This window comes from Zonotrichia albicollis, unplaced genomic scaffold (assembly GCF_047830755.1).
Source record: "Zonotrichia albicollis isolate bZonAlb1 unplaced genomic scaffold, bZonAlb1.hap1 Scaffold_150, whole genome shotgun sequence".
Lineage (NCBI taxonomy): Eukaryota > Metazoa > Chordata > Aves > Passeriformes > Passerellidae > Zonotrichia > Zonotrichia albicollis.
The window spans coordinates 67909-93522 of record NW_027428364.1 but is presented as its reverse complement, the minus strand read 5'-3'; the positions used below and the strand labels follow the sequence as shown (position 1 = coordinate 93522).

General features: G+C 39.8%; 1 protein-coding gene across 2 annotated transcripts in view; it reads right to left on the bottom strand.

Annotated features, from left to right (window-relative positions):
• Positions 1–2262: 2262 nt before the first annotated feature.
• The window catches only part of LOC102064703 (MOB kinase activator 3B), an 87593-nt gene continuing 64241 nt past the window's right edge, over positions 2263–25614 (bottom strand). For both annotated transcript variants that reach the window (XM_074533915.1, XM_074533916.1), the window contains exons 4-5: positions 21208–21410; positions 2263–7188 (exon numbers count right to left, since the gene is read on the bottom strand). In XM_074533915.1, coding sequence (XP_074390016.1) covers positions 7159–7188; positions 21208–21410 — 233 coding nt within the window. In that variant the 3' untranslated portion in view covers positions 2263–7158. The remainder of the gene's footprint in view (positions 7189–21207; positions 21411–25614) is intronic.

Genomic DNA, 25614 nt, shown 5'->3' with positions numbered 1-25614 from the left:
CACACTGAAGAGCCTCTTCACTGCTGGACAGCCTAGATAGGCTGCTGTGGTAGCAGGCCCACCACACCACTGGACTGGAGGCACTGCTAGCAGTCCCTAGTCCAATGCCACCTTCAGAGCAAGGTCACTTTGAACAGGTTTTTCATGTTTGTAGTGTATGGTAGAGATAATTCATGCTATTAATGTACAAAATATTATAAGATCCAAGCTATGTCTTTTGACTACCCCAGCTGGGCAGAGTCTTATTCATCCAGTTCCCAGACATTAAGATAGTATCAGGTCCTTTAATGCAAGAAAGGAACCTTCCTGAGCAATGATCACTGACTTCCCTGGAATGCCAGGACCACTCAAGAGTGATTTCGCACCTCGAAGATTGCATCTACTATGGTGATCACCGGGTGCCACCCTGTTACATGTGAATGCCAACTTCTCCCATGTGAATGCCGACTTCTCTGGAGTGCTCTGACAACATCCAGACACCTGGATTGGACTTTTGTCTAACTCTGCACATGTATGGCCCTAGTTCTGCACGTGAAGGGACACAAAGGAGCATTCGGTCATCTCTGCCTCAGGCGGAATGAACTGTATAAAAGCTCCCTGCGCAAAGCGGCACGTGTGAACAAGGGACACTCTGACACTCGGGGTCAGGTCCGTGTGTTCACCCAGCGCCGATCCCGGGCTCGGCACTGCCTTGGCTGTGGTGGTTTTTTGCCGATCGAAATTCTGTTTCGCTGACAATCTAATAAATCACTGCTAAATTTTCTTATAAATTTGGCTCTCGATTTGATCATCTACAACAATGTTTAACATGAAAACATGTTTAACACAAGCTTCCTGTACTTTGTTTCATTGGATGCCACTGAGAAACCTCTGATTGTTTTCTTCACTCACCTCTTTAAATGTTTATATATAGGGATAACATTCCCCACTGGGCTTCTACAGGATAAACAGTCCCATCTCTTTCAGCTTCCCCTTGTGTGAGAGATGCCCTTGTTCATCATGCTTGTGGCCCTGTTCTACATTCCTCCAGTCTGTACTGTCTCTTGCATTGATGCATCCAGGAGTGGACTAACACTCCAGGCATGTCTCACCAGGGCTAATCACAGAGGAAAGATCAGCTCTTGAACTGCTGGTAACACTCTTCTTAATGCAGTCCAGAAGGCTATTTGACATATTTGTCATGAGGGCAGATTACTGGGTTGTGGTGAGCTTGGGGCCCTGGGTCCTTCCCTGCCAAACTGTTTTTCAGCAGGGTGACTTGCATATACAGGCTGAGCTTGCAATTGCAGGACTTCCCACTTCTCTTTATTCAACTCCCTTCATGAACCTTCTCTTGGCATTTTTCTACAAACTTTTGAGAGCCCTCTGAATGGTGGCACAGCCCTCTGGTGTACAGAGGTGCACTTGATACCCTGCAAAATCTCCTGCTACTCTTGCCATTGGGCTTCTTTCAGCTTGCCAACTTCCTCAGCTTCCCTCAGCAGCTGTTTACCAGATACTCCATTAGTCTCAACATCTGTAATCTTCAGATCCTCCCCATGCCAGAGAGAGTCCAGCTCTCCTACTGGGTGTTGTCTCTACTGTGCCATTCTTAACCCCAATGCTGCTGCTCCCCTCAAGCTCCGTACCTGACATGTATTTAGGTACAGTAATTTCAACATGTAATTATGCACATAAATGTATGTGCTTGTTGGTGCTTTAGGAATGAGGACAAAGAGAACAATGCTGTGAGTGCCCCAGTCCATGTGCTGGAGACAGTTTCTATTGCCCTGTTAGAGCTCTTTTCCCTCTGTGGCAGCCAAATTCTAATTGAGGCTCTTGAGTTTTGTTTTTAGGAGACAAAACTTTGCCAGTAACTGGCTTGGTGCCACTTACCCGTCATGCGTGGAGGCTCCTTGGAGTGTCTCACCAGGACTCAGGTAAAGGACATGATGAAGCCCATGAGTTACCCAAGCTCAAATATTTGACAGGAAAAATGAGCAGGCCAGCTTAGCTGAGGAACAGCTACTCACATGCTTTGCTGGATGCCACAGTGTTGGTGAGAGGCTGGCCAGTTGTATCAGCATGACATTTGTTAAGTTTTTCTTGGTATCACATTGGTGACAGGAGGTCTGTGAAGCTGGTGCATTGGCAGTGATGGGTCTCACTCACCTCTGCATCCAGGGAGCCTGCCAGAAAATTCTGCTCTGTGGTATGAAAACCACATGCATTTTTCTTGCTGAAGTGTTAGAAGGCAAATAACTCCACAACATTTCTGCACTGTTATGTTTATTTTATTTATATTTGTATTCCATTGCTTCATCCATTATGATTGGTTTGAAAAGTAAACTTTCCTTTTCTTTTAATGACTACAACAGTTAATGTTGGTCTCTCTTCCCATACAGTCGAACAATTATTTAATAACAACTAAAAAAGTCCAAGACAAATGTGACAGCATTAAAAAAACTTAACACACCACACAGAGCTGATGCATGGAGGAAGAAAAGGAATCAACCACTTATTTCTCAGAAAGATGCATTCCCCTAAAAAATTACCAAAATTTAAAAAAAAGTATTTTATGGGAAGGAGCAGGGAGTGTACACGTGCATATGCTGATGCTTCCACATCCATATCCCCAAACACACAAAGATATGTGTATATATACACGCACATGCACAAACACAGACACACATGTATTAGACTGGACAAGTAACTTACTTTTTTCTTTGTGAGAAAATTATTATAAATTTTAATTATATTAATTATATCTATCTTTAAAACAGGAAAACTTATTAAAACCCAGAACAGAAACTACCTTAAGAGCTCTAACATATTTGGCTAAACCTTGGAAATCACTGCCTATTTAGCATAGGACACATAAAAAAATCAACTTTGATAACTTTTTATTTAAATGTACACCATCACCAGGTTCTTAGTGCTGATTTGGCTTGCTTTTGCCTTTGGAATATGCTCCATAATTATTAAAAATGTCTTTTATTAAAAATTTCTTCCAACAGGTAGGAAGAAATATCTGACCACTATACTGGATGCCCCAGTGTTATCCCCTTTCTAAAGCCCATAGAGCATGCTTTACTATAGCAATCATATTTCTATTTTACATGTAGTGACTATTGTTTTGCTGCTCTTGCAGGAACCTCCTGTTCTTGCTTTTATTCTTCTGAAGAGATGGTAAACAGCCATCTCTTGATGGTCTCTCTTCAGAGGGCATAGGTGAGAAGTAGCCCTTCTAGAGGCACGGAAGCAGGTGAGAAAGCTACTTTTTGTAACAGCAATGTCCTTGGGGAAGCAAAAGAAACAGTGAAAGGCTGAAGGCTGGCTCTGAGACCTCCCATCCAGAAAATGAGAAACCTCAAGAACATGCAGAGAAGGTAAAAAGCAACAGGAAGGAGTAGCTTTTTGTGAGACATCTCCAAAATATGTAATTCATTTAACCCAAAGGTGCTTAAAGTCCTTTTAATCTGTTAATAGACACTTGACAAGAGTGGCTTCCCAACTACAAAGAGCATCATTCTCTGTATTCTCTCCACAGACAAGGAATTTGTGATCACTGAGGACAATGTTCACCCATTAAGTTTCTGCACATCTTGAGCTGTTGTCTGTAGGTCCCTGTAGAGTTTCACCTTATCTGTTTTCCTCTCTTTCCCTGCCTTGTTCTTAATGAATCCATTCATCAGGAGAGTCAACTTGCCTGATGTATGTTTTGCTGCTTTAGAGCCTGAGTTCTTGGAGAAAACTAGTAAGTTTCATAAGTCTCCAGCTTCTCTCAAATCTGATAAAAATCATCAATTTTGCTGTTGTGGATTAGTAAAAAACCCCACCCTTTAAAAGACTCTGGGACTCCATTGTTCATAAAACCTAAGGGAGGTTATGTTCAGATTTGTTTTGCATCACAGTTGTCATTAATCTATGTTAACACAAACCAGAAGTTCATTACAAAATCTATTATTAGAGAGACAGTCAATGAAAGTTCTCAAGTCTTTAACAACTGAAGTAAAGTTTGGTGTCATAGGATCCTTTCACAGCCTTTCATTACTTCAGAGTATTGCTGAGTTTCTATCAGTTGAAATGATTTCTCTATAAAGTCACTATGAAGTGCCTTGAAGCTTAACACAACAGCATCTTTAAAGGTAAGTATCAAGGAAAAGAATATGTAAGAAAAACAAAACCTGACTGAAGAACTAGAAAAATGATTAAAAAACCACAACAAAACAAAAAATCCAAACAATAAGCTCTTTTTTCTCTCTCCTTCCCCCACCATCCCCAATCCCAGAACAATGTGGAATGCTGGCATTATTAGAAACATATGTAATAATAAGATCAGGTAGAAAAAGCATTAACAAGCGAAACACGGTTCTGTCTGTTTGTGGCCCTGAGCAAATTACTGATGAAGCTGGAATACTTAATCAGAAGATTCAAGAGGAAGCTGCTTTTCTCTCACTATGGGAAGGGGTAAAATGATACTTTTACCTAGTGATGCCACATTCCAGACATTTGTATTTGCTTGTCAGCTACCACAGAGTGGAACAGGAGAGATGGCCTGTGGCATGTGATGGCCAGGTGGTGGCTCGCTGGGTGTGCTGCAGAAGCAAGAGTACCTGTTGGGAACTACTCAGCAGAAGGCCACACCTTGTCAGGTGGAGGAAGGGAACTCCATGTTCTTCCTAGCAGAATAAGCAACCAAAACAAGTACACTTTTCCCTCCTTTCCAGCTGGTTCATTTCCTGCGTAATAATGGGCTTTTACCATTACAGGGATTTTGGCCAGGTCAAACACAAATCCTCTAGAGTTCAACCCTGCATTTCACTCTTTTACTTCATACAGTGTGCCCTACCAGAAAATTAAACATAGGGGTTTGTGGGGAAAAAACCCAGTTAAAAAAAGAGGAAAACACTTCCAACTGATAAGTTTTGCATTCAAAAAAATGCATGCATTCACAAAAAGGTAATTGAATTTTTTCTCAAGTAATTTTTTTCTCAGCCTAATCTTCTGACTCAGCTGCAGTGAACAGTCTCAAAACAACATGTGGTAAGTAATGTAATAAAATGAAGACTAAATTATGCATAAAACCCCATGTTTTTCCATTTGTAAAGTGACTTTGTATAGTGACTTTGGCTTTGTATAGCGCTAAATTCCACACCTTTGCATCTTTATGTTAATCTTTTAAATATAGTGTTGCCCAGACTGAGAGCACCACATGGCAACTGTCCATGGTGGCAGTGAAATTCAAGTGCACTGCATCAGCTACAGCTTCATCTCAAAGAGTGCCACAGCCCAGGCACTTTGCAGGAGTTCAAAACACCCTTTATAAACAATTGGAAGTTGTAATTCCTGGCAGTTGCCAGCTACATGAACCACCCCAAAGAATTATATTTTTCATCTTTAAAATGAGGCAAACTCAAGAGTAGCTGTGGCAATGAATTCCAGAAGCTAGTTATGTCCTGCAGAAGTGCCAGCAGAACAGAAATAATCTGTGTGTGCATTCCAATCCCCAGAGAATTAACCTGATTGCAAAGACTGCCAAAGGAGGTAAGAACACTTAGGTCCATCCCCTTGAAAGCAAAGGATAATGCTGCTTATGTAGTTCTAGAGATGCAGAAAAGCTCCCATCATAGGTATACCAAATGTTCACAGACAAAAGCACTTTTTCCCAGCAAGAATTTTACAAGCCCTGATTTAAACAAGCAGGTAAATAAATCATCATGTGCTACAACATTGAGCTAGAAAATATTTGCTGTTCTTCTTTAGTGTCTGCTACCGCTCTATTTCAAATGTTCCAATCACTGGATACTCCATGAGATTTTCTTCTGTTTCTGTCTCAGAAGATGCAAACATACCTAAACTTATTCGAGGAGAAGGCAGCAACATGGTTCAGCACTCACCCAGGAAAAAGTAACTTTTCACAATAACACTAGTGTGCAAAATTCATTAGAAGGCACAGAATACACAGATGTGTTCCACTTGATTCCCATTTATTCAGAAGTATTTCTCTTGTGATATTCTGTATCACTTTCATTTTTAAATTTTTTTTTCAGAAGAAACCCTCCTCCGGGCATATTTGGCATAGAAGATTTGATTTGCTGCAATGGGTAGTTCTAGACTATCCATACATGTGTTCATTTTCCAGAATTAAGTTCTGGAAAAATGTATTGTGTTAGCCCAATGTATAAAGCAAGTCACATTACTGGGCACTGTTCAGCTGCAACAGGGGCCTTCAATTAGTCCTCCTGCTCTAACCTTTTTTACTACTCATCTTTACTGTATCTTCCTGCAAGTTACCCCAATAAATTCATTTTTCTCTGAAAAGATGAAATTTTAGGGTGATTGAGAAGGATCATTTTCCTAAGGGGATAAAAGGATATGAAATTACACGACAGATTGGTGTACTTCATTGGGTACTTCAGGAAAATGATGACTGTAGCTGGTTTTTTTTAATGTAATATAGAGATACTGAGAACATTTGCTGTCAGTCACAGCATGAATTCAAGGAAAATACCCCAGCACTGCAGAGCTATATTTGGATCCCTGTTCATGTATTTGAAATCAGAAATCCTTCCATTGTCATTAAATTATGAATCACAATGAAGCATACTCTGTTCAGCTGAAGGACATGGCTGTCTTCCTGGAAACACAAGGCTTGATAGCATTTGGGAATGGTGGCCAAGCTTTGGGTGGCCTGGAGCAGCGTAGGGGGCATTAAAGGCTAAGTGTTCTTTCATTCCAGAACCTCTTAATAGTCTGCTGCAGTTAGGAAAGAAAGCGCATACCAAGAGACAAAATAAAAAGAAAGCAAAATTGCAGATTTCTTTTCGAAACAACTAGTCTGGAGGTCAGCCAAGGATCTGAATTTCAGTAAAGCTTTAGCAGCAGGGGCACTGTCTGCTATTGTCTGTGGCTGAAGAGGTTCTTATCCCTGATAAAGGAGTTAGAACTGATATAATTCTTTTTCTCAATAATCCATGTTCTCAGCTGAGGTTCCTAGCAGCATATTTAGGGTTAACAACATTGACACTGGAGAGAAGCATTTGTGACAGTAACTGTGGCTCCCAACTTTGCTGCTTTCAGGGATGATCAAGCAGGCTCAGTCCATGAGGGCTGTCATATTCTTGAACCCTGCAGTAAGAAGGAAATTGGACTTTGCTTTTGTTCAGTGGGTAGTTTTTAGTGACACATCCTGGTTGTCATCTCTTTCTGTAAAACAAGAAGAGGAAATAAAAAAACAAATGGCATTTATGATAAAGTGTGCACAGGCCTCTTCACTGTTAGTATTTCTGCAACTCTGCAAATTCATGTGGTTTTACATGGCACCATGTTTCTGCCCCTTTCTGTCACTTTCAAGGACAATGAACATACCTGCATGTAAAATACAGCATTTTGTCATTTTGACAGCTTTAATAATGTAATAAATCCCTACCCATGTCAGGTAAATGGTGCTGCATCCCCCTGCCCTAAGAAATAAATCAACTGCAAATGCCAGAAACCTTTTAATTTAATGTAAGAAAAAGGATTCAAATCATTATCATTGAACCTGCAGCCAACAGGAGTCCTAGATATATCTTCTCTGCCTAGCTGTTTTACCCACAGGCACAAAGGGAACACAAACCTTGAGGACTTGACCAGAGCTGTGGCATTCATCTCCAGGATAGGGTTTTGGACCATTCACAGACTCGGTTAGGAACTGGGGCTTGGGATCCACATAGGATTTTATCTGATCTGATTTACAAACACTCTCATACAAACTCTCTAGTAACTGGCTGCCCTATTCTATAAAACTTCATATTTGTCAGCAGATTTCTGGAAAGGCATTATTTGACTAACAGCCATACACATACACCAGACCACACAGCATTTACCTTGGAAAATCAATTGAGATTTACCAAGTTACCAGAAGTCTCTAAAAAATCTCTTAGCTTGCTTGAATTTTTTTTTTATAATTTATCAGGTCATTACAATCTGATGCAAATAGCATCATGACAATTTTGTAACTGTATCCTACTCTGTGTTTAACAAATTACTTTTCTACCTAGAATCATACACATAATCATGGGACTTTCTCCTCCTTTTCTGAATCTTTAACTAGTTTTTCTTTCTTCTATATTTATCTTGCATTACTTGTTATTTTGTTGCCATGCACGTAGCAGAACGGGATGTTGTCATTTGTTATAAAGACAATGGTTATCAGTACAGGAGTTTATACAGTAATGTGTGATCTCCACAGTGATAAATACAGTAAACTGAACTAGGATTGCCTTCTCCTCCAATTTGTTAAAGATGACAAAGCTGACTGTTAATGGAAAAGTCTGTCTCCTTTTCTCCTTAAATGTTTTTGTGGATTTTTTTGGGAGTTGTTTTGTTTTGTTTTTTGTTTTTTTTCCTTAAATAGCTGGGATTAGGTTTATTTCATTCGAGCAACAAACACTCATGCAGAACTAAATAAAATTCAGCACAGTGTTGGACAGCTTCCTACTGAAGATTAATTAGGTGTCCAGGCATTTCAAGGCAGTTTTTATCTTTGCTGGCCCCTAATTTTACACATATTTGGTGTCTGCATGTTTGTAGTGTACTTCCTATAATCAAGGCTGATAGATCTGTAGGTAAAACACTGCAACTTCCTTCTGCAACTTCTGCTGAACAGTGATTTTCAGTCAGACTGTATCACCTTGCCCTGTTATAAAAACAGTCCAGGGAGTAATGTGGACCGTATCAGAGCCATTGTAAACTGGGGCACCCTCCTTCAGACACAGTGGGAGGCAAACTGCAATAGCATCAGAGGTAGGAGTCCAGATATGGATAAATGTGTCCAGGAAAAGGGCAGAGTAGGAACTTAGATGATCTATGCATAAGATGTAAACAAGAGGCCTTTATGACAGCCATGAAGCATGAACCTATCATGCCATTTCTAACTTCTCTCTAGAGGCAGAATTTATTTTTTATAGTAATACAAATTCTCCCAAAGCCTCTCTCTCCCTTAATAACTAAGGGTTTTTTTGTTATACTATTACATCCACAGTCTTCTCCCTAGACCCTATTTCTCCACCCTGTCAGGAGAACGGTGCTGCAAATGACTCTGTAACTTCCCTCCTGCAAGGCCTTCTGTCCCAATGGCTGCTAGGCTACAGTATTGGGAATTACCCCAAAACCGTAAAATCAGAAAAACATTTAACCTTAATAAACATTTGTCACCAACATCTTTTCATAAAAATCCTTTCTTTAGGATTTTTCCCCTTTCTGAGAAGCTGTGGCCTGAACAACAAAATGTAAACAATGGTTATCTGCTGCTGTGGGATGCAAAAGGTGCATCCATGATTGGTCTCCTGTGGATGTTTGGATTTACTGACCACTCACGGCAGAGCTGTTCTCACTTTCTGCCGGGACACAGAACTTTGTTATTTCATTCCTTTTCTATTCTTAGCATAGCAAGCTTCTGAGAACTTTTCTCTCTATTCCTATTAGCATAGTTATAATGTAATATATATCATAAAATAATAAATCAAGCGTTCTGAACATGAGGTCAAGATTCTCATCTCTCTTCACCTTGCAAAACCCTTGCAAGCCCTGTAACAAACATTGACATCACTGACGCACAGAAACATTCTCTGTATTGATGTATATTGTTAGTGGTAAATGAAGAACACACACACAAGTACAGTCACAGTGCATGCCTGCATATATGTGAGCTTTTACTGATTTCACCCAATGACAGTGAATTAGATGTGCTTTAAAAAAAATAAAGCCCATGATTCCTGTGACAGTGAACTGGTGCAAGCTTTGTGGGAGTGACCCACTTCTACTTATTATTTTCTTAGAGGAAATCACAAAACAACCAGGAAATACTTTCTCAAGAGACTGACACAATTTGGATGCTGGCAAAGAAAAAGTTAGGTTCACTCAAAATGCTGGTGAGAAGGTGAGGAAAGGTCATACCCCTAGTATCCAGTCTTGGCTGGGTAGCAGCATGAGGCATGCTGTGTGCTGCAGAGCCTGCTGCTGAGCCTGTTACTGAACAAGCTGCTCCTACTTGCCAGACTCTGCCCCCTCAGAGATACCTACCTTTCAAAATTAACTGCCCCTCTTCTCAGAGCCTGCTGGCATATCTCTCACTGATTCTGATGGGCACCAGAGAACTTAGCACTCATCCCCCCCTCCACTCAACTCTGCAGAACAGTCCCCCTCAAACCTCACGAAAGATCTGATCCTTAGTTACTCTGCTGCTGCTGCATAGCCTTGGGTGGAGCACTGTGTAACAAAAAGCTAACAAAAGTTTTTCACTGTCTCCTGAGTCTGCTTGGGTTTGTGCTTCTGTGAAACATCAATGTTCATTTTAAATTGGGAAAGGTGGAGAAGAATGCTCTTGACTAACAGTTACTGATTAAAAGCACAAAAGAGTATTTCCCAAACACTTCAGATGACAAAAAACTATCAAATGACTCTTCTGAAAAGGCAGGAAGACTGGAAATGCACTTTGTCTTAAGGTACTGTGATACCCAATCCCAGCTGGATCTTGAATGAAATATAAAGGCTAGACAGACAAGGGAGTCAGAAAGTCAAACACAGAGACACAGACAGGCACACAGGAGCACTGAAAATATCTTCAAAACTTTCAATTTTTTTTTTTTTTGCTTGTTAACAGAAACTCTCCACACCAGAACTTTTGATACCAGATGCACTTCCTTTTGAAAATTAATTACAAGACACTCCAGAGCATTATTCTGCATTCAGACTTACTCCTGCTCTCAATTCTGTATTACATAGTTAAATAAAAAAAAAAATGAAGGCAGAAGTAGTTGTTTTTCAAATCCAAAATGCAAATCAGAAGCCTGGACCCATTCTATGTGTTGGATATGCCCAGGACTAGTAACTGAGGAGAATTTAACATGGAACTCACTTCTAAGGAACATAAAGAGAAACATTTGCTATTCTTTATGAAGTCCTTCAAGTATCTACTTACTTGCTGGAATTAATGGTAACAAGCCACTCTGTAAGCATCAAGAATCTATCTGATTTGTTAGGATTTATGAATTCATGGAAGGACACATTCCTGAACATTTTCCAGGGAATACCAACTTGATTTCACAGATGAAGGGAAAAAATAAGTATTTATAAAGGTCATCAATATTTATATCTAAACAATGTCTGGCCCTCTCCCTTCAATAATGCTCCAACATAAATTTCAGATACATTCAGCACATAAATCTATACCTGACCATTTCAATTTTTACTCCTCAGTTAACCTTTAAATGCAGCAGGAGGAGAATGGAAAAAATGCAACATAGCCGGAAGTAGTTGAGAGAATCTCTTTTTAATGTGTCAAATTTACCTGTGCTAACATATTGATTGCATCTGAATGGATTACAAGAAGAATGAATTTCCCATAAAGAATGATGTTCATCAAAGAAAACTGTGTTTCTGTGCTTATGCGAGTATAAGATATAGCTGCCAAAACACAAGGCAAAAACCCTTCAAATAAATATCATCTTTGTACCAGTATATAAGAGAAGCCAGAGGCCCCTCCTGTGCAAAAGCTGATGAGAAAGTAGATGAAGTGAAAAAACAGTGTAAGTAATAGTATTCTATAAAATAATAATAGGAAAAATAGGAAAAATAATAAATGCAATAATGACCGTCACTAAAACCAGTGTTACTTTAAAGACTCAAACCCTCCTTCAGTGCCTGGGTCTCATCCTCACTTCCAGTTCTCCAAATTGAAGCAAAGCATGTCTTGATATTCCCTCTCCTCAGCTCCTCCTGCTGCTACTTAGGAAGCCTAGGAATGATGTGGAAACATCTCTTTTTAACCCTGTGACAACTGTTTCAAGCATAGTGAGGTTTTAAAATGTATATACAAGGGTATTCACAGACAAGTGGGTAGAGAGAAAGCATTACCTGCTGACGAGCAGGGATACCTTGCCTGGAGGCACCCATCAGCCTGGAAGACCTGACCAAGAGGCAAGGAGAAGGGCATGCCAGCAGCGGGCACCGTGCCAATTACACTTGCCAAGCTTACTGACTCCACAGAGAGCCGCTCATGTCTGCAACCAAATACTGCAACCAAAAAAACCCAATGTGGGGGCCTGAATATATGTTGTATTGTAAGATCTGTGTGAGTCCGAGTTGCTCCAAACGAGCTGCAGCTGCAGGGTCCTTAGTTGGCCAGCAGCTGTAGCTCATGAAGGTAACTGAAATAAATAGGGGTGGGTTGAGAGCCCAAGAAGAGCCCCTGAGAAGAGAGGAAGGACTGTGCTGCAGAGAATGGAGAAGAGCCCCAGCAGAGAGGCAAGAACAACACTGCAGCGAAGATTACAACAGCTGAGAGCTGTGGCAGCCTGAGAGCTGGGACTGTAGAATATAATATGGCCTTTGAATTAAGGAGCTGTAGCAGCAGAAAGCTGGAAGAATATGGCCTTTAAAGAAAAGAGCCTTGGAACATCTAAAGACAGCCGAGAGCTGTGGCAGCCTGAGAGCTGGGACTGTATAGGGATATGTATATATTTTATGTATGTATCTAAAGACAGCCGAGAGCTGTGGCAGCCTGAGAGCTGGGACTGTATGTGTATTGTAATTGTATAATTGTTAAAAGAAAAGGGGGGAAAGGTGGGGGCCTGAATATATGTTGTATTGTAAGATCTGTGTGAGTCTGAGTTGCTCCAAATGAGCTGCAGCTGCAGGGTCCTTAGTTGGGCAGCAGCTGTAGCTCGTGAAGGTAACTGAAATAAATAGGGGTGGGTCGAGAGCCCAAGAGGAGCCCCTGAGAAGAGAGAAAGGACTGTGCTGCAGAGAATGGAGAACAGCCCCAGCAGAGAGGCGAGAACAGCACTGCAGCGAAGATTACAACAACCCAACCCAAACCAACCAAAAAAAACCCCACAAACAAAAAACATTGCCCAGCATTAACCGCAGTCTCACAGGTAAGGAACTTACAGTCTACTCAACCATCCTGTGAGGCAGTGCTGGGCAGAAAGGCAATACACAAACAGGCCTCCCAGTTTATGGACTCATAACAGTCCAATCCAACCTGACCTGAGGCTCTGCTGGCAAACACAAACATCCTTGGAACACACATTTCTCCTCCCTACTCTCATGGACAGAAATGCAAGCCACAGCCACAGGGAATGGTATATGCACAGAGAGAGGCACCAGTGCAGCCAGTTCAGAGTCTTTCTGTAGTTCAAATCACAACTGTAGAATAAGCAGATGAAAAAGAGAAAGATCAGTTCATCAAAGCACAAATGTCTATGACATCTGCTGCTTTTTATTGCTGCTTTCTTCCCAAACCTCTCAACAGTTAACAAATAACTAACCTGTGGACAAAGTTCTTTGTGTCCTGATGACAAAAGAAGCTGTTTACAATGGAATAGCACTGGATCACGACGTCTGTGTTCCTGTGCTGCACAACTAATCTGTATTCAGATAGCTGATTGATCAGGATGGGAAGACTGACAACAGAATTGTAACAATAAATTAATCTACAAAACTTTTTTTTTAAATGGAAGTTTTAGTTAGAACCTTGTACCCTGAATATTAATTTAGAAATTGTTCTCCAAAGTTATTAAAAAAGAAATTCCTCCACTTCTTCCATTACTGCTCTCTCTGTATCCTGACTGAAAAAATCCCCAACAGACTGGTAATTGCTGTCCAGTGGATATATTGATCATTCAGTTATTTCCTTTGTTAGGTTTCACAATGTCTTCCACTTGAATGAGTCTCAATTTTCATAATGCACAGCATTAAATTAATCTCTCAGACAATCTCTTTGGCTTCAGGGTAGTTATTTTGAACCTAATGACAGGCTGACAGTAATCCTATTTGGTTCCTCCTGAATTTGTTTGGTGATGTTTGCAGGACACAGATAATACTCCTGTCTGCAAATGTAACCCTTTATCACTGATAACAAAGATATTTTATCAACTGACTGCAAGCAGGAACAAGATCAGGAAATTACCCTGCCAAATACTCCTGTGAGTAGAGCTAGACCCAGCTAGATACAAAGTACATGCATTTGGATGACTGACTTGCTTAAAATTGTCATATTCCAAGGAGGTATTTTCACCTTCTGCATGTTTTTGTCTTCTGTAACAATAAAATAAAAGTTGGGTTTAGTCTACTTTACCATATTAAATGGACTTGAAATGTGTTACTTTTTACACTGAAATGATGCAGAGTGAATAAGCAAACACTACACTATATTTCGCATAAAATTTTTGCATAACATTAATCAGGAGACATGTTAGTTCTCTACTATGAACTACAATTTTGTTGCATATAGTAGGTATTTTGCATAGATTATTTTATACACTAACAGATCTGATTACATGGGACAATAAATACATCTTTCCTCATTTCTTTTTTCTTTTGCAGAACTTCTAAGTCATGTGACATGAGATTTTTTTTTCCCTGGACAATTAGAAAAAGTGGACTTGTTTCTCAGTTTTCTGGTTCTTGAAGGTTTAGAGAGAATATTAACAGTTCAATCCAACACGCAATCAAACTAATAGAGTCACTCAACAAGTACTGGTCAAATTAAGAAAACCCATACTTAAGTAAAGTAGCTTTTCTGAAATTTCTTCTGTATACTGCCTTTACATTTACCTTATGACTAGCTAGACTATTGAAGGGAGCTGTTAAGTGCTGTTAAAGAAAGGAGATCATAGGCACTTTTTAAACAGTTAACCAAAATCTCACTAGGAAAGTCCTTCTGTCTTCAGTAAAGTACAAGCAAAGCAGCTGATGCAATAGAAATAGTCACTAAAAATGTGCCAGAAATTATATATTCAGAAAATCCAGTGCACCTTAATTCTCTGCTTTCTTCGAGCACCAGCGTTGAGAATTCTGTTTTGCAGCAATATTTAATCCTAAAATTCTCAATTGCCTTCTAATTTCCCGCAGGATGTGGAAAAGATGACATTTACCTATAACTGGTTTCTTTAGTTAGTGATCAGATCAATTTTTTAGAAATTCTCACTGCTTGTACAATGTAAAGAAAATCCTATTAGATATTAACACTGTAACTAGACTGGGGGCAGGAAATACTAGGTTGTTTGAGTTGGTTGGTTGGTTAGTTGGTTTTCTTGCACTTCTGAAAGAAAAAATGAACCCCTATTTTCTAGTTAACAGCAGTGACTGAACAAGTCTGAACAAGACTAAAAGTTACAGGTAACCTGCCCAAAGCTTAAGCCATCCTGGCAGCACTCACAAACACACTGGGAAGTCTGGAAGGATAAACAGCTGGAGGTATCTTTAAAAGAGTGTCTTAATATTACTGTTGTCTTGCTTTTTCTAAGTGCAGTAACACAGGACACCTTGAAAAGACCTGAAGGGCTGTACTTTGATGGCAATGAGCAGCAGTATGAAAGTAAAACTAGGTAGCTATAAAGGACAGTGACAACAAGAACACAGTAACTATAATGAGATGAGTTCTCCTGTACTCTTGATCTCAAATTGTCCTCTTCTGATTGGCAAATAATTTGTATTTCAGACTCTACTGATTTGTGGATGCATTCACTGCTTTCATGAAGTTTATAAGTGGATATACAAAGAATATGGACTGGAAAGTTTAAATTCTAATTTTCAGCATCAACATAAAAACATAGCTAAGTGGACAAACAGATATTTTGGGAAAAAATCCAGTGAATTAAAATAGGAATACTTTTATTTTAAAATATATGCTTGAAAATTTTGTCTGCATAAAAAGTCTCTTCTAATCAACCTGTTTCACACAGCTGTGTTTCATCTGAGACACCTTTGTCAAAATGCCAATGTTTTTGCCATGTTTTTCTAAACCTGCTACAGCTAAGTTTTCCACTCTGAGTTCTGAATGAAATTAGTGCCAGAAGAGTTAGGTTTATAGTATTTTTACTACATTTACAGCATTTCTGGCAATGAATTGCCTGATGAGCAAACATTCTTTTGTGGTATAGATAAAGATGCAACAAAGCTGCTAATTTTTTAGTGAAAAGACATAAATTAGACATATACCAATAACTACTCTGGCCTCATGCACAGAGGCAGAGTAACAAGACTTACAGAGCTGAGGGACTGATATTTATGAGGTCTGTAACCCTAGAAAAACAAAAAGCACAAAACAGAAATTCTCAAGTGTTTACCTGAGTACTATATGACTACTTTACTATTAATGGCACATCCTGAAATAGACAGAAGACTTGGTGGAACTTATGTGAAAACAGAGGCTTCTTGCTTTGATATCTTGACTTCCATGTCATGTTTTAGGCAGCTCCAAATACCAGATGAAAATGTTTTCAGAAACCAATCATACCACATAGCCAATGGAAGCTTTTACAGTGAGAATAATGAGGCAAGAAAATCCTAATTTCCTTGTTTATCCTGCAGAGGAAGTCCATACTCACAGAGGCAATTACCAACTTCACCATTTTTATACACTCAGCTCCATTGACAGTCATCACTTACAGACACAATTCCAGCCAGTTGCTACTGTGGCTGATAGTCTCTGCATCTAAATGAAACCAACATTTCAAAAGTAAGCAGAATAGTGCATATAAGCAATATATTTCTCTACTTTTTGTCATTCAAATGTAATTGTTCCTTTCTGCTCTTATGAAAAAATGTTTATAAAATTACTTTGAGAAAAAGCTCAGTGTTTTCATAGGATATGATTTATTAAAAAAAACAGCTTGAGAAGAATAAGTGACGCAGATTATTGTATTCTGCTATCTATTACCCTGATCTCTGAAGAAAATTTTGCTACCATTAATAGTTTCCAGTTATTTAGGAATCAGCTGGGAAACTAACTGATTTGTACTGCTATCAAACTAGTAGGAGTGTGATGGACTGAGGTTCCCCTCCAACTGGCACCCTTAGTTTAAAAACCTCTTCACCAGCTTGGCAAGACTGTGGCTGAAAATGCTCTTCCCGTCCTCTGACAGATGGACCCATCAGTGCCCAGCCGGGAAAAGCTTGCTCCCTTCCCATTTCCACCAGTGTAACTCCTATAGAAACAGCAAAGCAAATCAGCAAACACCAAACAGAAAGCTTTGGTCTTCCCATTTCTTTTGTATGTGGCAAGGATCTAGTTTGCTAGATCTGAAGGTAGGATGTAGAATTAGGAACAAGCTCTTCTCTTGGTACAACTCTTATTTTGTGGCACCAGAGTACTTTGCAAATACTGTTAAATTCAGGCTCATAAGACTTCTGTCAAATGCTAGATATTTTTATATGTCACATAAGAAGACTGATGAAGAGACCTATTACCCAGAGATAGGCAAAAAGCCTAAAATAAAATTGGAAACAGAAAGTAAGTCTTTAACCAAGAGATCCCATATGAACTTACTTACAAGAGGTTGCTTTGTACTGAGCCTTACTGGGAGGGTTTTGGTGGCAGGGGCTAGCAGGGTGGGTTGTGGTGGCAGGAGGTCATGTACTGCCCTGTGCCAGCCGGCTACTGCCATCTGCCCCTGACGCCACTGCAATAAACCCATCGTGTGCCAAAATTTCTGCCAAACAAGCACATGGTTCCTTTGCTCAGATATTTAAGAAAGTAGCAACTGTTAAGAGGAGAAGACAAATGGTGGCACTGTTGGGATGTGGTTGGAGACGTATTTTTGGAAGGAAGGGCCATGTGCCAGAGCAGACACAGCCCTGAAGGGACTGTGGGTCCCAGCACAGCAGAGCAGGGACACTGTGGAGGGACTGTGTCCCACAGGAAACCCACATTGGGGTGGAGAACACAAGTAAGAATCAAGAAGCAACAGAGACCTCCCCAGTCTCCTGCATTGCTCCTCGCCTCCCAGAAGGGATTAGGAGTATCTGAATGTAACCTAGCAAACTCAAGGTGAGTGGAGACCTGCAAGCAGGAAGAAGTTTTATACTGAATTAGAGCCCAGGGAAGAAAGGTGTTTCTTTGCCAACTGTTTTGTTTAATTCCTGTACAGGTTTAGAGCAAATTTGGAGGCGAATCCTCCAAAGGAGCTCCAGTGGGAAAAGCAGATCCAATCGGCCCCTCCCCCCAAGTGGTCCGGGAGGAAAAAATACCTCCTTGGAGAAAGGTGGGAAAAAAACCCCTGTTTATTAAACAATAAGATCAAAACAATATCAAACAATGAGACCCCTTGCCACTCTAAAAGAGATGACAAACTGAGAAAACCCCAGGTTGAAGCTCAGCTCACTCAGTCTCTCATCAGTCCCTCTGGTGCTGGAATTGTCGCAGGCCAGGCCTGGCCCGGTGGGGCCACAGCTGCAGCTGCCGGTGCTGGGCTGGGTGTTCAGTCCAGAGCAGTTTCAAGAGGTCCAAAGAAAAGGAAAAAAACAGTCCAGGGAACTTCTTTGCCTCAGCTAGCTAAAAACTAACTAAAAAGCAAAAGAAGAGCTCTCTGTCCCGCTATCTGTTCATCCACAGACAACACAGTCAGGAGCAGGAATGTGGAGGAGTGAGTGCAGTGTCTGAAAACAAACTGCGCGCTTCTTCTCTCCCCCCCTTCACTCTCTGGAACACTCTTAAAGGTACAAAACTTATTATTATTCAACATAAACAGAATGAGACAATTGGGGATAAAAGCATCATACAGTCAACCCAGGACAATTCCCTTTTTTCTCCTCAATACACAGATCAGTAATCAAAAGTTTTGTTAACTCGCAGTAAATTAAATAAATTCAATGAACCAAGATTGTTTTTACTCATGATGTGTTTATAAAGTTATATGGTATATTTCTGAAGTCCTACATACTGTAGAATACATTGTCAGAGAAAAGGGATCCCAGGAAAGAAGTAGCGGGGCAATACTTGGCATAGCTGTACTAATGTTTGAACAACAAATTTATGTGCTGAGACGGCTGTGTACAGATTCTCACTAAAAAGTATATTTAGTTGCTGTGTCTGAATTTTGACAAGTTGTCACCTACAAAGGGTGAGGGTGGGATGGAGGTAATAGGCACTCCCATTCCTATGGTATTTTGGCCATTGGATGAGGCTCAGAAGTGAATTAAGGTGAACTAGTGACAGCGGGAAATAAAGCTACCCACACAGGAAAACAACACAAAACAAATAATACATCTTAAAGCTACGAATAGCCCCCCATAGCCTCCCCATGGATGCACACTTTAAAGGTCTGAGAGCTCTCATGGTGCTGCCTTGTCTGTCTGTTAGCTGCACAGAAGAAATCATATGCTTTCAGACATCTTTTTCTCTAAATAAACTAGCTGGACATGAGTTTTTTCTTCAGGATGCCCTGTGGGGTCAGTGACTATGTCAGTTTCCTCTTTTCTCCCCATATAAAACAACTCTATGAAAGACTCAAGAATCTTGTAAATTGACCTGCTGATGGGTTTGGGAAAATGACATGTAACATTTTAAACTATAACCATCTCTTTGACTGCAGAAAGGACGAGTTATGCAACTCCCACATGGGAGGGAGAATTCTCTTTGAATTATTTCTTCATTTGGTTTTATGACTGCTCCACTGGGTTGCAAAAGTCTGATAAAATCTATTTTAAACATAGAGCATAAGTCCTTCAGACTAATATTATGATTCATCTACTGCCAACTTCCCCAATTATTCTCCCTTCTTAAAGTTATGTTGATAAATCAGTTGTCTGCCCATTTATTAAAGCATGTGGCAGTCTGTTTATTTAATTATCTCTTGGCCCATTTTCTAATTAAGGGAAATAATGCAGGCTCATTTCCTGTCATGGTGAACCCAGCAGTCCACAGGTTGTCCTCAACTACCCAAGACTATTTGTAATGCCTGATTTGTTTGGCAATTCCCTCCCTTCTCCTTGCTCAGCTGAAGAGAAAAATACAGGCATGGGTTTTTTTCTGCATTTCCACACTGCTCACACCCATGCAACTCAAGGACAGGAAGAGGGAAGCAGGTGAAAATTTTATCTTGGAGATTGTGAATCTCAGCAAAGTTAATAATCATACAATGATTCCAAGGATAATTTTGTGAAGGGAGGAATACAAAACAACTAAAGCACATTCCCATCTTGCTCTGTTGCTGGGCTTAGTAACCTCTTGCACCACTCTGTCCCTATCTGTCAACTTTGTGCAGGGGTTTTGATACCCACTAACTGCAGCATTCAACCATTTTTGTCCTCTCTGTATTCTAAAGCTCTTGTAATAAACTTAAGATCACCTCTATTCCTATCTCTGAGATATTCTGATTTGTATCTTGCTTATGATTTAACTTCAGTATTTAATAGCTACAGGATAACCTAGCATCACTACTCTGGCAGAAAAACTCCCTTTAGCAGGGCTGCCTTCTACCCCTTAGGACATATTTATATAGCATATTAATTCTCCTGTATAGAAAAAAACCTCAGCTGTCCTGTGATTCTGTGCAAAAAAAAAAAAAAAAAAAAAAAAAACAAAACAACAAAAAACCTCCAAAAAAAAAAAAAAACCCAAAAAAACAAGCCAGTGATTCCAGAACTTCCTAATAGGCTGTATGATACAGTATAGTCCAAACTCTAACCTATGGGGAAATGTCTCCCCAATCCCTTTTAAAGTTGGCTAGACACCCACAGTGAGGATTTGAACTGCTTTCTGAATTGTTCCTTACTTCTCCTTCTCTGCTTATATTTTTTTTTTTTATTTGCATTTGCAAGCAACAGCAAAAACATTTCCATTTCTGGGTCCTTGCTTCTGGGAACAATGATTTTAATTTTAATCTATTTCAGTCCACAAGGAAGTGTCTGGTTTTGTTACACTGCTAATTATGTGAACCTCTGTCTCACTTTATCTATCTCACTTAGATTCAGAGTGTGCTCTGGATCTAACACACTCAATACCTTCACAAACACCTACTTAAGGACTTAAATAACCTCACAATTCACCTTTATATAGATAACTGTTCCCTTTACACGCAATTAAGCGACTGCTATGACTTAGTGCCATGCTGTTACTGACCAGTGAAAACAGACTGAATAAAATTATATACTAAGTATATAGTACAGGAGGAAGCAGAAGACAAATGAACTTCTATTTTCAAATGCCAGGATTTTCCACCTTATATTTTTCCACACAACATACATTACATTTTTTTCTTTCTACAGGGCCTACTGAGGATTGCACAAATACTGCAGCAGAAAGAATGCAGAAAGGCAGAGTTAATCCCTTTAAATTGTCTATGTTGGATGAAAAAACCTTGTTCCTAGCGGAAACTTACTGCAACAAGGATGAGAAAGTCTTGGTAAAGGGAGAAGGAAAATTTCCTAGAGCTTTTGCCCAGACCCCACACTTACCAAAGGCTCTAGTTCTTTGCGGTCTATGAGGTTGAGCTCTGTCACAAAATAATAAAAATGCTTGTAGCAGGTGTTGACGTGGGCCTCAGCCCCCATAAGGATGATACGGTCAAAGTGATGGATGTAGACATGAACGAACACCCGAAAAAGCCGACAGAGTATCTTCTTGCAGATCTGGAGAAAGTTCTTTGGAAAGGGAACACCTGTGAATAGAGAAGGCAATGTTGTCATAGCCATCTTGTCAATCTCAAGACAAAAACCTTACAGCCAAGTGTGAGATTGTAACTGCAAACCAGGTTATGACTTCCTAGGCCTCCCTTCCAATCCAGAATATTGCTTTATGCATGCATTTCTTTCAGAGCTAGCACCAAAGATAGCCAAATGAATAAACAACTTTAATGGATTGAGGCTGACAGGAACAAGTTATTTATTTCCTATATATAATTTGGTGAATCCATCCAGTATTGTAACATGGGTGATTTTCACTGCAGTGCACATCTAACTATTAACATCAATGGATTTACACCATGCAGTAACTGTTCCCCAAAGTGAGGCATACAGAGCACTTAGAAGTAACACAGTTCCTGCTCATGTTTCTCAACAGTGGCATTTCACAGCATCAAATTTAACAACAAATTTGAAATAACTGGCAGAAGGACCTTTTTGCTTTCAACTTCCTCTCAGTTACATGTACCAATCTGATTGCTCCTTTAATAGAAAATCTCTTCAAGAGATACATGGCTCTTTCTTCAAGTTACCCTACTTTGTACCTGGAGATTCCAAAGCAGATGCAAAAGCACTATTTGCTAATAAACTATCAAGCATCAATAATGAGGCACAAATAATTTCTTCAGAACTGCTCTCCATTAAAGACTGATCTTGCATGGAGTTATGTGCTGCTAAGCTATCCCCAAAATCCTAAAGTTTTATCTCCTTTTATGATTGTCTCTCAGACATAATGACTTTAGTGCCATGCTTGGAACTTTACTGCTACTCTGCTTTGTTGCACAGTTTCCTGATTTTTTAGTTATCTAATTCATGCTTTAGTTGGATTTGAACCACATAAATGCAGCTATTTCTTCTTAAAAACTTAGAAGAACCCTCACAACCAAGCATTTCCATACTGCCTAAATGCCAATTTCATGCTCTGAACAAGAAAAACGTTTATTATTGGCAGAAAGAAGGTGGAGGTACTAAACTAACACTTTTGCAAACTTTCTAGTTTTCAAATTTCAGTCCCCTGTTAAATGTTGCTCAGCACTCATAAGAGTGGTGAATTGACAGACAAATTGCCCAGTTTCACTGAGGGTGATGTGAGGACATACAGAGAGAATTTCCATACCAAAACTTTTGATTACAGATGACATAAATTTTCAGCTGTGCTGTAACCAGTCTGCATCTGATCGACATAAACATGCATCTTTTTTTGGAATCCCTGGCCAAGGAGGTCCCAGGATATACCCACTGTGGATATTAACATTGGTATGTCCATCAGCATGTGAGCAGGGAAACACATCAGCCTGCAGAAGTATCCTTGAACTGCTTTTACATTTGCCATTACTGAGGTACAGATAATGTTGGGAAATATCTTGGGTTTTTTTGGCCTGTACTGGGTTCACCAGATATTTCAAAATCCTTCTGAAATAATTTTAAGTAGCTTGTAGACATGCAGTGCTGCTTTTCTTATTCCTGATGTACAAACCAAGGATCAGAAAATAGTTGCATCTATCAAAGCACAGCTGCTTTATCTTCTTAAGAAATGTTTGCTTTTTGTTGTCAAATCCATTCATTTAAATGCTAAAGCTATTATGGACGGTTAAGGAGAAGGCTTGAATGCTCAAGACATGAACTGAGACATGGTTAAATTACAGAAATGACAGTATGTACAGATGTCTTGGCAATGTTTAAATCACAACTCCACACAGTTACCCAAGCACCTGGATTATAACAATTGTTGTTATTTCCAAGGGCAAAATAAACATAATCTATCAAAAACATATTAGAAACTCCAAGTAGTTGCTCATTAACAAGGGGGATCACATTCACATTCCAGCCATCAGAGCATGGCTAAATTCAGGAATTATTATAGCAGCAACCTGCTTTGCATTTCTGTAAAATATACCTATACCAGAAATTAAAAAATATACCCAAGAAAATATCCAGTCTTTAAAAAGGAGGAAGGGGAATAACTGACACTTTTCACTGCAAGTTGGCTTGCTGAACTGAGAGATTAATTCTTGAAAGCACTGTATTTTGTAATCCAGAACAAATATGTTCCAAAATGGAGAATAATTAGTTTCATCTTGCAAGGGCTGACACATAATTGTTACTGAAGAATGTTGCTGTAATGAAGACATTTGTACTTCTGTATTAACTGACTAAAACAATCTGAATAAACCAAGCTAATCAATCTTTAATTTCTTTTCAGGCCATGCTCCTTCACAGTTACAGGCAGTAACTACAAGAGCGGCAGAGCACTGTTTCTGCTGCAAGAGAGGATGTTCACCTGACAGTTCTTTAGATGCATTACACTGTCAATTTGAGGACATGTAAACAACATATCTTTAAAAATAGTTAGTATACAACAGCCAAGGATTTCATAATAAACTTGCAGTGTTTCCTCCTGCTCCTCACATGAATCAAGGTTTCAGACCAATTGCATAGTTTCACTTGCTGTTGCAGAATCTCTCCTATTTTATGGAGTTGTATATGATTCATTAACTCTTAAATAAACAGTGAAACATTGCTGCTATCACAAATATATCATTTGGGCACAGGAGAATTGGTAGTGGCTCTCTGATTTCTTTCACATTCCAGCAAAACTGATTTACAAACTGACACAGTGTCCTAAAGAGTTAAAAAGCATCTGCTAGTATCACTGAAAGCAACTGATAACTTTTTGGTGAGCTACCTACACTCCTCAATCTTGGAGAGCCTGTCAGTCTGTCTATCTGAACCTGGCACAAAGAAGAGGCTCAAATCTGGTCAGCCTCAAGGTACCAATACTCATATCAAGGTGCCAGCAGCCCTAGTTTGAACATACACCCTGCTGCTCTTTGTGCTCAAAATTAAATAAAAGAAAACAGATTCTGACCTCAATCACAATAGAATGAACTCCAAGTAATGTCATCAAAATTGAAAAAAAAATCAGAGCAAAACTATTCTAGATTTATATTCTGAGGTCAGAATTTGGCCTCATGTTTTGCTCCCACTGCAACTCTACAGTTATAAATATATCAGCCACAGAACAGAGTAATTACAAGTGTCTCTTGGGACTGGACTAACTTATATTTAGATTCATTTGATTTGCTAAGAAGCCTGTTGTCTGTCCTTCATCTCAGCCACAGCAGTCTTTGCCTTAGAATCATCAAAGTTGAAAGAGACCTGCAAGTCCAACTGTCCACCCAGAACTATGACTTTAGTCCCTAAACACTAAACCACATCACCAGCACCAGACCCAGGTGCCTCTTGAACATTTCCAGGGATGGCAACTCCATCACCTACCCCAGACAACCTATTCCAGTGCCTGACCACGTGGCAGAGAAAATATTTTTTCCAGTTACTGATCTGAATTCTCTTGTCTCAGCTTAAGGCAATTTCCTTTTGTCCTCTCACTGCAGGCACATCAGGAGCAACCAATCCCCACCTCCAGCTGGAACTTCTTCAGTTAACCAAGACTGCTGGTAGATGATTGAGAGGGGTTTCGCAAGTTCTTCCATCATTACTATGGGGTGGATCCCATCAGGTGCCATAGGCTTGTGTCTAACTGGCATAGCAGGTCACCAACCACTTCCTCCTGGATTATTTGGGCTTCACTCAGCTCCCTGTCCCTAACTTCTAGCTCTGGGGGCTACATATCCTGAGGACATCTGATCTTGATATTAAAGACTGAGACAAAAAAGGCATTAAGTACCATTTTCCTCATTCTTTGTCACTACATTACCCTCTGTACTCAACAAGTGATGGAGACTGTCCTTTTGGAGACTGGCCCTCCTTTTGCTGCCAATGCATTTATAGGAAGTTTTTTCATTGTCCTTAACTGAAGACCAAATCAAGCTCTAGCTGAGCTAGAACTTGGCCCTTCTATCTTCTCCATCCATGGTCTTACTGCATCCTGACAGTCCTGTGAAGTTACCTCGTCCTACTTCCAGAGACAATAGATTTCTTTTTTTCCCTAAGTTTCAGCCAAAGTTCTCTGTTTAACCAGGTCAGTCTTATTCCTGACAACCTGTCTTTCTATATGTGAGGATAGCCTGCTTCTGAATATTTAACAATTCCTTTCTAAAACACACCCATCCTTCCTGGACTCCTTTGCTCCTCAGGGCTGAGTCCCAATAGACTCCTGTCAAACAATCTCCTAGACATGCCAAAGTCTGCCTGCTGGAAGACCAAGGTGAAAGTTCTGCT